General features: G+C 43.6%; 1 protein-coding gene across 1 annotated transcript in view; it reads right to left on the bottom strand.

The window, feature by feature from the left end:
- LOC308324287 (cadherin-22-like) overlaps nucleotides 1-15,487 on the bottom strand; it is a gene marked incomplete at both ends in the record, with an annotated part of 120,102 nt that overhangs the window by 52,535 nt on the left and 52,080 nt on the right. Inside the window, 3 exons of the mRNA XM_080776295.1 lie at nucleotides 1,581-1,717; nucleotides 4,605-4,861; nucleotides 13,642-13,829. Of these exons, the coding sequence (XP_080632421.1) occupies nucleotides 1,581-1,717; nucleotides 4,605-4,861; nucleotides 13,642-13,829 (582 nt within the window). The remainder of the gene's footprint in view (nucleotides 1-1,580; nucleotides 1,718-4,604; nucleotides 4,862-13,641; nucleotides 13,830-15,487) is intronic.

Here is a 15,487-nt window from a genome sequence, read left to right as displayed (position 1 = left end):
ATCCAGGAAGATCAAGTCAGATCACAGGATTGTTTCCACTCACAAGTCGAGAGAAACAACAATGTTTTCTTTCTCCTCTTCCAGAAAGACGGATGCCATATACTGTAACACCAGCAGAATATTGCATTACATATTGAATCTATATGCTACAATGATGTATTAACCAATTAAACCCTAGACACTTTCCATTGCCGCCCTCCTTTTTTCCCCTCTACAAAATATCTTTGCCAAAAATTGCCCAAACTACAAATCCCTAGGTAAGCATAGCTAGGTTCATGTAGTTATTGATGACTGTAGGAAAGACTCAACGCCATGCCCCGGCCTACACAGTAGGCTACAGACATATACAATGTGCTCGCATGAAGAACATCTAACCATTGCATTATGGAATGGTTTATTTTATTCGTGTTCCTGTTCCATTATATTTTCAAATCAGTGACCCTTATTTCCCAGTGGGTGTCTCCCCTGCAGGGGGCGCCCTAGGGTGACCGTCTACGTGGTCCATGTGTAGAACCGCCCCCGGGGAAGCTGCCGGCTATTTTGGCAGCTCGAGTCAGAAAGTGTTTGGACGCTTGATTTCGACAGGTGCAATGACTTGGCAGGCATGAGTGAGTCTGCGCGCTTTAACCAGCTTTACTTTTTGAGATTTTAAATGTAACATAATCCCCCTCAGAGCCATTCACATAAGTTGTGCGTGGGCTTTTCCTTGATTTTCTCCATCGAACGATTTAAGCCAGGAGGCATGAGGAGCACATTCACCTGCCAGATTTACATTTAATAAATGTTGTTTTTCATTTTGTTTGCTAATTAGTGGATCACTTGGGCACTGACTAACTAGTTGTGCAACGTGCGTTGATGGAATGCATTAACATTACTGTTTTCTAATGTGTTACATTTGTCAAGATGCAAATGCGCATTAGGTTCCTTTGTAAACGGTGCTATTTTGCACGTCTTAATTACCAGGTCTTACGTATTAACTTGAGACCTGGAGGCGTGGCCAAGGCTATAAGGCCACACACACCGACTCTGGCCTACATGGCTAGCCTAGATTCCTACAGAGTCAAACTGTAAAAAAAAAAGAAGTGAGAATCCCTGTTGAGTCTAACAGAGTGTGGGAGGGGAGCGTACAGCAGCTGCATATCCCGACCTTGATTCACCTGATGTGCAGCTGAGTTTCATTCACCGTAACATCACGCCACAGAATGTATAACTCTGAAAATGTACCGAATGGACCCGTTTTACTGTGTCTAAGCAAGGTGACCTTCACACCAGAAAGCTTTACTGCGATTAAAACGAATCCTGCTACACATTGACGGAAAGTGCGCTTTGTTTGGCACTGTGATGTTGTGCCTGTCAGCCTGCAGTCTCTCACCTGCTTCCACTGCAGTCACTGTGATGTTGTGCCAGCCTGCAGTCTCTCACCTCCTTCCACTGCAGTCACTGTGATGTTGTGCCAGCCTGCAGTCTCTCACCTGCTTCCACTGCAGTCACTGTGATGTTGTGCCTGTCAGCCTGCAGTCTCTCACCTGCTTCCACTGCAGTCACTGTGATGTTATGCCTGTCAGCCTGCAGTCTCTCACCTGCTTCCACTGCAGTCACTGTGATGTTGTGCCAGCCTGCAGTCTCTCGATCCAAGACCTTGTCCAGAGTGATGGCACCCGTTACGGGATCAATGTGGAAGATCTTCTCCTGGTCCGTGCTGTGATCAATGGAAAACCTGCAACCGGAGACAGAGAGAGACACACAGAGAGTAAAGCATGAGGAGCACAATTCTGCGACATTTAATGAATACAGTCCTTTTTCTTTTCTTCTCACTTATAATTATTTTTGGGCTCTCCTTTCGTTCACTGTGACAAACAAAGAGGCTATCTAAGGACTGACAGAGTTGATATCAGGTCACTTTGAGCGGGAGCAATTAAAAATATTTAATGATGAGAGAGAGAGAGAGAGAGAGAGAGAGAGAGAGAGAGGGTGGGGGGGAGAAGAAAGATAGAGAGAGGAAAAAAACATATCCACCAAAGAAATGGATAACAATAATCATCTGTTACAGTGCGTTTATTGGAAAGCTATGACAGTGTGTGCGACCCTGCTACTCACTGCCCACCCCGGAGCAAGAAAGTAGACATTAAAATGTCAAAAGTGCGCTCTGGCAAAATCATCAGGAAGTCTACAGAAAACCCAATGGTGGTTTTCTTTTTATTTCCACTTTCCAATTTTCTCCTTTCTACTACAGTATTCTGGCTGACAGAAAACCTAAACCTAAACCAGCGAGGGCAAGGGCAGCTTTTTAGATCTCTCTCCCACAAAGGCTCCTCACAGTCAATTTCAATTCAATTCAATTCAAAGGGCTTTATTGGCATGAGAAAACATACGTTTACATTGCCAAAGCAGAAAGAACAAAACAGCAATACAGCAAAACAAAAATTATGTACTTTGAAGGTCAGAATCTTCAATAGATCAACTTCTGTGTACCAAGATAACTCGATGCAGGTATAGTGCAGGAATATACACAATGGTTAGTCTTTAGGGTGGTTGTGTTCCATTTGATATCCTTCTCCTATCACAGCAACTCACAAATCTTGCTGCTGTGTTTGCACATTGTTGTACTTCGCCCAGCAGATATGGGAGTTTTTTGTCATTGGTCATGTTTTCAAAATCTCCGTGTGTGGTTGTAATCTGTGAGAAGTATGTGTCTCTGATGTCTTGGTACAATGGACAGATGGTTAGGAAGTGTAGCTCGGTTTCCACTTCGTTTAGTGTGCAGTGGGTGCATAGTCTGTCTTCTCTCGGGATACAGGTCTGCCTATGACGGCCTTTCTCGATCGCGAGACTGTGCTCACTGAGTCTGTACCTAGTTAAGATTTTTCTTTGTTTTGGGTCGGTCACGGTGCTCAGGTATTCTGCCACTGTGTATTCTCTGTTTAGGGCCAGATAGCATTCTAGTTTACTCTGCTTTTGTGTTGCTTCTTTCCAATGTGTCAGATAGTTTTCCCTTTGCTGTTTTATAATTTGGTTTAGTCCAATGGGTTTTCTATCTCGTGGCTCTGTTTGTGTTTGTGCCCGGAGTTCCAGGGCCAGCTGGCTGAGGGGGCATCTCTCTAGAGTTTCACTGTGTGTGAGTGCCTTGTTATGGAGTGCATGGAGTGCATGGAGTGCATGTGACTTTCACAGTCACACCACCCCCGCAGACATTGTATGACAGCTAGAGTTATATTGTAGTATTATTAATAAAGAGAATGTCAACAGCATCATACTGTTCTCAAATACCATTAATTTGAGAGGAGTGATGCTTTCAACACTTGAAACACAGTCCACAGCGTAGTCAACAACTGTGCAGATCTAATATCTATTCTCTCTCTAGTGGCGCTGTGTACGTTTTTTTTTATGGAACAGCCCTGTCATCGAATTTGCTCCCGAGATCCCAGATCCCAATAAGCTGTGAAACAAATTTGTGTAGCAAGCTTCTTATGATCTGGCAGCGTCAGGTTAGGAACAAGTATGTTAACACCCCGAACGCCCGGGGGTTATTTATTCCATTAAATCAGATCGCCCATCGATTTATAGCAGCGGAGCACATTTAGCGACGGACCGGATGCTATCCCGCATGTGGCTGAAGTAGCCTGATGTAGCCAAAACACTCTCGATGCGATCGACAAACAACGGGAGATATGATTAATTCTACCGCGACTAGTGACGGGACCGCGATGGGCCGTCTAACACAATCTTTTCTTAGAATTGGACAGAATGTTTTAGTTCAAGAGTTATTCACGTTTTAAGATTTTAGATCTCGTCGGCTAAAATGGGGGGGGGGGGCATTTTCTATGACCGGATTACCGGAAAATAACATTGAGTGTTGCGCAACAGACACTCCCAGCCTGTGGAGCGATGCGATCGGTTTTGAAAAATAATCTCCGTCCCTTTGATCAATCTCCGTCCTGAGCGCTGGGCGTTACTAATTGATAGGACGGAGAACTCCGTTTATGTCGCTTGGGGTGTTAAACGAGTACGTATAGTAATACAGTAGTACTGTATTCAAATATTCTTACTTAAGTATTTTGATTATTACAAAACTGTACCAGTTAAGCACTATTTTATACTTGGGCTATTTGAAAGTAGCCAATCTACAAGCTTAGGTCTGCTACAGTACTTTGGAACGATTTAGGTCAATATGGTACTAAATACAGGACACAGGATATTGATCTAAAGAGCTGGAGAGACAGGGAAACTCCCGTTACCCAAAACTCTATATCAATACTAGAATATTGAGCTATAACTTATTTTAACCAAAAAATACCACTTACCCTTCCTTTAAGTAAAAACATCTGAGTTGTATTATTATTATGTAATCCCTGGGCTCTACACTCTCTCCGCCAACCTGGGGAGAGCAACGGACTGACCTCATGCGTCATTCAATGCATGAGCGTCCAAGCCACTTCTTTTCACCTGACAGAGGGGAGTTTCCCCCGGTTGGACGTAGCGAGTGGAAGGAACACATTATTCCAACCAGATCCTTTCCCCTCCATCAGGTGCCCTGGCTGGCCAGGGGGAGGCAGTACAGAGACATATATAAATACAGTACCTGACAGGTGCGTTCTGCACAGTACCTGACAGGTGCGTTCACCACATCGGGGTCCTTGGCGGTGACCGTCCCGACCAGCGCTCCCACCTTGGCGTCCTCCTGCACCTCCATGACGGCGCCCTCTGCCGGACGGAAGGCAGGCGGCTCGTCCTCGTCCGACACGCTCACCCGCACGATGGTCTGGTCCCGGAAGGAGCCCAGGTCCACGAAGCGAGGGTCCGCGTGCTTGTTCACCGCCTCCACCACCACGTTGTGCGTGCGCTTGCTCTCAAAGTCCAGGGCCTGGAGATGAATGAAACAAGGTGGAGGCATCAAGGAGGGGGTCGTGTGGAGTCCAGGGTCTGGAGATGAATGAAACAAGGTGGAGACACCAAGGACTCATGGAGCAAAATGTTCTGTGGGTCTTGAAAGATTAGTACTAAAAACAGCAAAAATCGCTGGCGGTGTGAGCAGACTGTTCTAGAGAAACTGTAATGTTTACCCACAACCTATAAATATGGTTCCATGATCCAAACATGCAGGTCCTGACCACTGACTACAGCATATTGTTTTTAAGACGTCCTTTGGAAGATGGCCTGTGATCGTTCTAATTATCGGCATACTGTGGAAGAAAATAAAAATGTTCTGATTCAGCATCACTTTTGAGAGCTATTGTTCTGAAAATAATATAGGCTAAATACTAGATGTCAACACATTTCCAGAGGTCTGAATGGAACATTAACCTTGCCAGAGGCTGCATGTGCTGCCTATAATTCATTGACAGATGCAAAAGAGAGCAGGATCACAACTATTCTGAAAATCCCTTTGAAAATTGTACATCTAACTTGTGAAATGCTGGAAAGTATTTGCTTCTTACAGTAGAAGGTCAATAAGCATCCTTCTCTTCATTGATATTTCTGCAATGATTCACAGAGTAAAATCCAAAAATCGATTTTGACATTAACAACGCGAAAAACAGTAACAATGTCGTTTACCACTAGCCTGCAGTTGCCTGGCCAATATACAGTACCTTGCTAAATGGCTAACCTTGCTGTTTACAGATGGCCAATTGTCCCCTCAGTGAAACCTGCAAGATTTCCACCAAGGCTGCAAACAATACATCCAATGCAATGCATGACGGCTGCCTTAAAGACAACACTAGAGAAAATTAGGTTGTGTGATTCAATTATTTCCCTTCTTGAGCTGAAGGTCAATCCATCTGCAGCCCTTCACATGCAGAACTGTGTGTAATGGACCCTATACACACTGTAGGAGTTTTAAAGTTGTCGGCGAGTCATCAGATCGTGATGTATTTCACACTGCAGGAGTCTTTTTTTTTTAATCGTCTGTCATTATATCCTTGTGGCTTTCACGCTGAACGATTGGTCGCAGACTAGACCCGATATTCATTTGTTTTTTTTTAATCATTTTTACATCTCACACACGTGCAGGATGCCGTGATACGAGCGCAAGACCGACACAGAGGACGCCCCCCTCTCTCTCTCTGCACGCCACACACACAGGAATAGCCTAGGCTACACAGACCGACACAGAGGACGGCCCTCTCTCTCTCTCTCTGCATGCCACACACACAGGAATAGCCAGGCTACACGGCATGTTTGTGACAGCGTGTAGTGTAGCACTGTAGCCTACGTGTGATGCAGTGAGACAGGACGTTAAATCTTGATTTTCATGAAATAACTCTCCGTCTCTCTCCGTACACACACACACACACAGAGAGAGAGAGAGAGAACATACGAGGTCCAAAAGTTTGTTCCGATGCGGTTTTATCAACATTATTCAAGTGAAATGATTTGCTTATGGTTTATTTAACAGCAACATTGGGCTAATGCTACCATGTACGACACAGGACAGGGATTTACCCAAGGAATAATGGTTATATATTATCATCTGATCATCTATCGATACAGTCGACACGACCGACAGACAGACAGACAGACAGACAGACAGACAGACAGCAGTGCGGTGAGCAGTGACACCGCTGTCCTGTGCTCTCATTGGCTGTAATACAGGACTTCTCGGGACGCGATCGCGACCCATTTCATACTGTACGAGGTCCAGTCGGCGACAGAGCCAAATATGAAACTTGCTTGACATTCAGCAACGCTCCAGAAGGTGTCGGCGAGCACTTTTATCGGCGCTATATCTTTTTGCAGAGCCTTTCACACACAGCGAGCAATTGATTGATTGATTGAAATATTGATTAACAGTTTGTAGAATTACAGTACATTTCAAGCACAAACTCAATACAGAGACTGTCAACTGTGAGTGGACGACCCAATTAAGCATTACACTTGTTTACAACAGGGTCCACATTGTTCAATTCATCAAAACATATAGAGACATACAAATAGATACTTCTATGTAGTTAAAGAACAGAACAGGAATTCATCATATATAAGCAAAAAGGGAAAAGATACATATACAGTGAGGGGAAAAAAGGGGGGGGGGGTGGGGTGGGGGAGGAATCAGGTTTTACAGAGGCCAGTTTCGAATTGCAGCCATCCGTAGGTGCCCTTTGAGAGCGGTTTTGAAGGAGTCAAGGGATTCACATGTCTTAATGACTGTTGGTAGGGCGTTCCACATTTTGGTGGCATAGGAGCGAAAAGAATTTAGTCCCTTGTTTGTGCCGAATCTGGGTTGTACATGGTTTGTTTCACTCCCTCTGGTGTTGTGGGTGTGGACAACCTCACCGATCAAAGCATAATCGGAGCAAATATCGGGCAGTGTGTACGAGACATAATTTGAGTGACAGGTTGGATACATCTGGGTAAGATGTAAAAATGGCCATATCTCTAGCTGCACAAACTGGGAACTGCATGCCTTTATCAATGCTGGGTAAGTCCTTTGTGATTTGCTAACAAAATGGAAGTGAAAAAAGTGGATATTGCTGAGTCTGACTGCTTCTACCTCAAATCCAGTTGACAGTAGGTGTTTTTTAATCTCACAACACACCAGGCTGTGGCCAATACCATTGGAAAGAAAAGAAAGGCAATGTCACAGCTGACTTCACATCTATAAAAAAAAATGAGTAGCGAGTCTAGCGACAACCTTTATGGAAATTGAGAATTGAGCATGCTAGGATTCTCATAAGGATTGACAAGATCAGTAATGCCTAGAGGATCAGCCCAGGTTATAAAATTTGCGGAGTAGCTCCGGTCTTGGCTTCTATATTATTTTCTACCCGGGGCCAGGGCTGGACAGAGCTACTGGGAGCTACTGGGACCAGTTAGCTACTTAGCTTAGCACCTATAGCTCCGGTTTCTGTGTTTCAGGGGGATTTTCCGCTCTGTTGTGCAGCGGCACCGCTCACCGGAATAAACAAGCTTGTGGATCGGCCTTTTATAGTCATTTTGTTGTTGGCGGACGGTTGACGTTCGCGGCAGAAGAACGTTCGTCGTTCGAGGTTAGCACCCGCTTGCAGGTGTTGAACCCTGCCAAGCGCTCTTTTTGATTTTCCACATATACAGTACTATATTTATAACATATAGCATTAGCTAACTCAAATGCGTTTGACATTATTGTCTTACAGTTAGGCATGCAACAGCATGAAATGCTTTCTGTATGATATCACACAAAATACCATAATATACTGCAGAATATATAGTGTTGTACATATTTGATAGACTTTCTGTGAACATCTAAAGCAGAGGTGGGCAACTTTGACAATAGAGAGGGCCACAATATTTCCACACTCACTCCTTCAACTCAAATCAAACAACCTGGGCTCTGCCTGGGCAGGGATGAAAACAATTACAGGGGTGAAAGAGGGAGAAAGGAAAAAGGTTGAGCTGCCCAACTTTACCTCTGATCATCAATTGGCTCAGAGCCTCAATGATTTCTATACTAGATTTGATGTCCATGACCTCAGCAATAACCATTGTGTGTTAAGGAACAGTCTGCAGTCAGCCCCCCCTTTAAAACCCTTTTTTGATGAACAGAGTGTCATCAAGTCCTTTAAAGGCTGTAAGCCTGGGAAAAGTCCCGGCCCAGACAATATTGGGGGTCACCTGATAAAGACTTGCGCTGAACAACTAGGCCCTATCTTTTATTATATATTTAATCTATCTCTTTTCCAGCAGAAGGTGCCATCCCTCTGGAAACAGTCCACTATAGTTCCAGTGGCCAAGTGCAATAAGCCCCAAACGCTCAATGATTTCAGGCCTGTTGCTCTAACTTCCCTGATTATGAAACAATTCGAAAAACTAGTCAAGTCCGAGCTCGTGGCAAAAACTGAGCGCTTACTGGACCCCCTCCAATCTGCGTATAGGGCTGGAAGGGGTGTTCAAGATGCACTTGCCACATTATTGAATCTCCTGCACAAACACCTTGAAGGTAGTAAAACCCATGCTAGGCTGCTCTTTATTGACTTTTCCTCAGCATTTAATACCATACAGCCCCATGTCTTGGTTGATAAACTGGTTAACTCCTTTGGTGTAGATCCTTGTCTGGTGGGCTGGATTCTTGACTTCTTAACCAACAGATCTCAACGTGTAAGGGTTAATGAAATACTGTCTAGCTTCCTGACATCTTCTACTGGCTCGCCCCAGGGTTGTGTTTTATCTGCCTTTCTTTACATTCTTTATACCAACGATTGTGTTAGCCATTTCCAAAATAGATTCATCATTAAATACGCTGACGACTCGGTCATCGTCAGCCTGCTTGATAATGATGAGAACTGTCACGGGCAAGTGGTAGACGACTTTCTATCCTGGTGTGACAACGCCTTCTTGCAGCTTAATGTTTCTAAAACAAAAGAGCTATGCATAGATTTTAGACGTTCCCCTCAATCCCCCCAGAAGAGTGTTGTCAACGGACAGACTGTAGATATTGTACCCAGCTACAAGTATCTAGGCACAGTTATTGATGACAAACTGAAATTCGACCTAAATACTGACGTGATGCATAAAAAAGGTCAACAACGCCTGTACTGCCTAAGGAAATTGGCTAAGTTCAATGTCGACAAGACTCTGATGAAACTGTTTTACAGTGCCTACATCGAGTCTGTCATTTCTTTCTCCATTATCTGTTGGTATGGTAATCTCTGCATCAGAGACAAAAATTCCCTAGGGAGAATTGTAAAAGTGGCCTCAAAAATCATTGGCTCACAAATGAACGGCCTAGACCAGATCTTTAAGAAACAGGTAATTAACAAAGCTCTGTGTATCCGATCTGATGCTGCTCACCCACTATACGGAGAGTACATCCTTCTCCCATCCGGCCTTCGTTTGCGAGCCCCATGTGCCACAAAAAACAGGCACAAACATTCCTTTGTCCCGGTCTCTATTCATACACTGAATGCTGCTGTGGGTAGATCGAGGATATAACCTTATGATGAGCACTTTCACTTTTTACTTTTTACTGTATTATCTCGTGCCTATGTCTATGCACACGCACTTTTATGACCTATCGCATAGCACTTTAAACGCCTGCACTTTAACGGTTGTGTGCGCCTCTGTACTCTGGTATCTGCTATGTGAACTGTTTGTTTGTTTTTGTACTGTTTAATGTACTGTCTATGCTGCAACCCAATTTGCCCTTCGGGGACACTAAATAAACTTGAACCTTGAACCTTGAACTCCAGTGGGGCCACATTGCATATTAATGTCGTAGCAAAAAGTAGCCGATCTACAAGCTCAAAACGCGTCGCATTGCGACGCATTTTGAGCTTGTAGATCAGCTATTTTTGCTATATTTGAATTGAAATCCTGAATATCTTTTTTTGCCAATTTTTTATTGGAAAATTGAAGTAAAAGTTTTATTGAATTTCAAATGGATTTAGTTATAGTTATCTTATAACTTTATGAATTAAATACAAATACATTGGACATAAAAAAAGAGAAGACGATAACATTGTAATACTAGTAATTCACTGAAATCAATAATATATCAATATGAGGGCCGGATTGCGTGATGGTGGGGGTGGCATGTGGCCCCTGAGCCCCCAGTCGCCTGTGTATGGCATAGACACCAAGCCCCCAGTAAGGCTATCCAACGTTGAAGCTGCCACTACCTACTGGCAAAATGTGGAACTGCGGCACTTCAATGGAAATGGACGGACGTTCATGACGTCATGTGTGCGTAAGCCATCCGCTAGGCTAGGCTAAACTTCCGCTTGCTCGAGCCATTGAGTTATAATTGTACTTCCGGCAGTCTTCCGGGTGCTTCAAAACGCCACTGAGCAACTTCCACTGAAATGAATAGCGGGGGGGGCTAACGCTCCGGTTCGGTCTCTATCCTTTAATTACTCCATGATAGACACACCAGTCACACTGAAAACTGGAGCCTTTTCCCTGAGTGACGGACACAGATAGACAGACTACTGTCGCAACACACCGGCTTCACGGATTGGCCAGAGGCGTCACATGACGTTTGTACCACTGTAGAGATATAAGAGATAGCGTGTGGTTGACAGAACTGCATTCTGGGACAGAGACGGAGAGACAGAACTGCATTGTGGGACAGAGAAGCAAGAACAGCCTGACGTTAGAATGATCCGCTGGTCCGTCCGTCTGAAAGGAGGACCGGAGAGATGGCTCAATGCATCTGTGGTGCTGCAGGACAAGCTGTACTGCTTTGGAGGAGACAGTGATCACATTGATGTTAACGTCTTCAACACAGTGTCTTTATGCTGGAGGAAGCTGAGCCCAGGAAGAGGAGGAGGACGCCACCTAGAGGTTCCATCCAGGCGCGCTGGCCACACAGCTGTGTCGGTTGAAGATATAGTCTACATCTGGGGAGGCTTTCCTTACTGCAATGTGCTTTATGCATTTGGTGTTGACGCCTACAGATGGTTCAAACCCAAGGTTTCTGGCACTGTTCCAGAGGAGAGGTACGACCACTCAGCCTGTGTGTTGGAGAAGTTCATGTTTATACATGGAGGATCCACCAAGCTGACTGGATGGACTTCTGACATGTACAAGTTGGACACCAGCACAATGGTCTGGACTTTAATTAACACCAGAGGAACTCAACCTACTGCTACATACTTTCACTCTGCCACCATCATCGGGACAAAGATGTTTGCTTTCGGGGGGAATCAGTACCCCCTCAGAGTGTTTGACACAGAGACCAACCTCTGGCTGAGCCCACCATCGCCTCATCTAGAAGGACGCTGCTATTCTTCAGCATTTACCTACAATGGAGAGCTGTACATATTTGGTGGCTGGAACAATATTGATGTGTGTAAATTCAGTCCAGAGACCTTCTCCTGGAAGAAGGTTGAGCCCAAGGGAAAGGTCCGGGTCCGATGTATGAGATATGCAGCTGCATGCATGGTGGGAGATCGTGTCTTCCTCTTTGGAGGAGACACCACCCCTGATAACCTGTATGTCTTAGACTTCAATCCTAGCCTCAAGACATTATGTTAGCTAGCAGTTATTCAGAACGGTCTGGAGCAGTCGGAGCTCACACACGACATCAGGTGGGAACTGGCAGCCATGACAACCAACAATAACAACCCGACGACGCCGACATGATAAAAGCATGCCTACGATAAAGAAGGAAATATAAATAATAAAAATCACACCCGTGTGAAGTGAGGGGCGCTAATATATTAAAGTCTAACTCAGTCATGTTGATTAGGTGATGTAAAACAAACGGTGCCAACACAAACATTAAACGCCATTAACAATAAAGAGACAATATGACGTAAACGACACGTTATGGCGTAAATGTTCCATTCATTGTCAATGCGTTTACTAAACAAACTTTGAACTAAAGACAAACATTAAATAAAACGGCAAAAAAAAAATTACACTGTGAAGTGAGCGGTGCCTTTGACTTGTTTGTCTGGGGCACCCGTCACAACTGCCCCTCCCTACCTACGCTACCCTACCCTACCCTGCCATTTTTTTATTGGAATCCTGAAGTATTTTTTATTTATTTTTTCAAATGCATTTAGTTATAGTTATGTTAACTTTATGAATGAAATACAAATACATTGGACATAAAAAAATAACATTGTAATGCTAGTAATGAGCTGAAATCAATAATAGATCAATGTTCGGATATTAACCTGAGGGCCGCATGTGGCCCCCGGGCCCCCAGTTGCCCATGTATGATCTAAAGTATAGTTTGTACTGCCTGTGGAATAAACATTTGTACAATATCTTGAATGTAATAACATTTGGGTTGTGCTTTAGCATGTTGACACTGCCATGCGCCAATAACATTACAGTATATTTAATGAACAAAACATTGTGGCATGACGCAGCATAATGCACATATTATGCATACATAAATAATTAAATACCATGACACTATATGCCACGATAATACGGTAATACAGTATACCTTTACATGCCTACTTACATTACGCCCTGCTCTGCCTTTGACATGTTGCGGTGACATCGCAGTTTTTAACCAGCCAAAATTCTCTATGAGTGTATACTCATACAGATATTCTACTGTATGTTAGGTTCTTAGTTTGCGTGACGACTATTATTTTCATTTTTATATATCTGATGTATCATGTGTTGTTTTAGCTTACTGTAAATCGCTCTGGATTAAGAGCGTCTGCTAAATGCCTAAATTGTAATCGCTGCCGCCACACTATACCACGCAAGTCTCGGCTTGTGTTTCAGACGCGTTGGCTGAACGCATGTGTGAGTCCAGCCTCAGGCATCAGCCCTTTTCCAGGGAGACACATTTCTAGTGTGTGCCATTTTCTCGCATATGCAGTCGTCATAATCATCATCAAGTATCAATATTATGGCGGCAATTACATATCTCTGCTAATTGTGTAGAAGGCTTATGGAACCTCCCAGTGGGCATGCAGTGTATGTCTGCATATCACATAGATAGACTACCACTGATAATAAGAAGCAGAGCTGCTAGCTCAAGCGTCTGTCATGTTATCTAATGTAGTAGCTTGAAGGTTTCTTCTAGGCATGTTAAAAAAAAGGTTGCTATGCTCCATTTAATTGCTAACTATCAGCTCTAATGCTTTGCTTAGTGATGACAGTAGACTAAAAGGTCCACTATTGGATGTAATGAAATATACTTCCCTACAGCTTTAGGAATGGAGCACCGCTGACCAACAGCTATTACAGAACCCTTACCTTTTTGACGGAGATCACCGCCTCCTGCGTCTGTGGGTCTGTGGAGACCTTGAAGAGCTCCCCTCCCTCTTGGTCTTTGATCAGGTAGCTCATGTCCGTGTTCTCTCCCATGTCGGCGTCGGCGGCGATGACGCGGCCCACCGAGGTCCCCACGGGCGCCCCCTCCGAGACCGCGAACTGGTACATCTCTGGTTGGTGACCCGGGTAAGTGTTACAGGAGGAAAGGACAATAAATAAGTGATGGAAGGTGTTACGAGGAAGAAGAGGAAAGGTGGATGACCGGAAGAGGCTGAGGTTAGAGGGAGAGTGCATGTGGAGAAGATGAGACAGAACAGACAAAGAAAGAAGCAGGCACAGAAAATAATAAATATCACGAGTCAAAGAGATGAAAGAGGGGAGAAAGGGTGAGAGAATGCAATAAAGGAACGAGATCAACGGGATCAGGGTGAGTTAAGCGAGGTCTGTGGTCAAAATGTTCACAGCATACCATCCAGTTCAATTCTATTCAATTCATGTTGAACATACTGTATATAACATTATGCCATTGCTGTTAGCGGCACTGACAGCTCCTATTGAGTTCCTGTCAGGGGTTATGCACTACTATATCTCTGGCAGGTTTGAGTGTTAATAGTGCATATGCTAAACTGTCAGTCTATGTCAGTATTAAGACTTTCAGTATGTCTGCCAGGGTTCATTCACAACACTGTGAACATAACAACTGGTTTAGATATTCAAGCACATTCTTTTGAACAGTTTGCGAGGTGTGCATGGATCTGCTTTCCAAACGGCATCTGTATTCACACAAGCAGCTACAAAATTGACAGGCTACTATTCCAATGGAAGCCAGCAACATAAAGACACTTCTGACACAGAAGTTAAGGGAAATTTTAATTCACTAATACATTCTAATCATAATCATCATATACACAGTTAGAAAAAAAGGACTCTCGTACTTGGCACCCAAAGAGTCTGACTGTACCACGTGTTGTTTATATTCATGACTAATAAAGTAATCAATCAATCAATCAATTGTAGAGCACTTTGGAGAAACGTACTCGCAAATAACCTTTGTGAAATGAGCCCCCCAAGACTCTAGACACAACTCAGCCAACTGTAACAAACAATTGTGTTACTTTAAAATGCGACTTTCTGTGGTAGAGAGGTAAAGAAATAAACAAGTCAGCCCTACTGGACAGAGAGAGAGAGGTATGGACGGGCCGACATGCAACCATTGGACCGACATTGCCATCCTTAGAAAGGGAATAATAACAATGTTTTATTCATAAGCCAGAGGTTATTCAGTGTGGACTATACCAAGTGATGCTAATGTGTCTGCGATTGAGAAGAGCCTTGCTGTGTCACTGAAAGACAATAAACAAAGGTGCCATACTGTACATTGAGTGCGTCTGCTCTTTTGTGTTTGCATCATGTAATTAAACCAGACATATTCATTGGCATTATAATGTGCGTGTGTGTGTGTTCTGTGCTGTCTCCATATGGCAGAGGCAGAAATATATATATATATTTTTTTTAAATGTGGAGGTAGGCCTAAGCTAAGAGGTCAAAAAGGCTAATGATATACATTGAATAAAAATTAGGTCAATATTAGTCTTGACCGAACTGGCATGAACGTCATTCAACAATTTATGCAATTAGCCCTAAGATTAATGTTTTAGACACAGTGTGAAAGAGAGACGGGAATAAATACAATGTATGAGTCGTAGATGTTATATGAAATTAATATTATTATGGAATATTATTCCATAATACTGCAGCCCTTTTCTGATAATTGTATACACTATCTTGATGTTTTTGTCATAGTACACTTTTCTTTTGCCCTGTACCA

The sequence above is a fragment of the Protomyctophum bolini genome (assembly GCF_963924005.1).
Source record: "Protomyctophum bolini genome assembly, chromosome: 2".
Lineage (NCBI taxonomy): Eukaryota > Metazoa > Chordata > Actinopteri > Myctophiformes > Myctophidae > Protomyctophum > Protomyctophum bolini.
The sequence above is the reverse complement of the archived record's forward strand: the minus strand, read 5'-3'. Positions and strand labels throughout refer to the sequence as shown.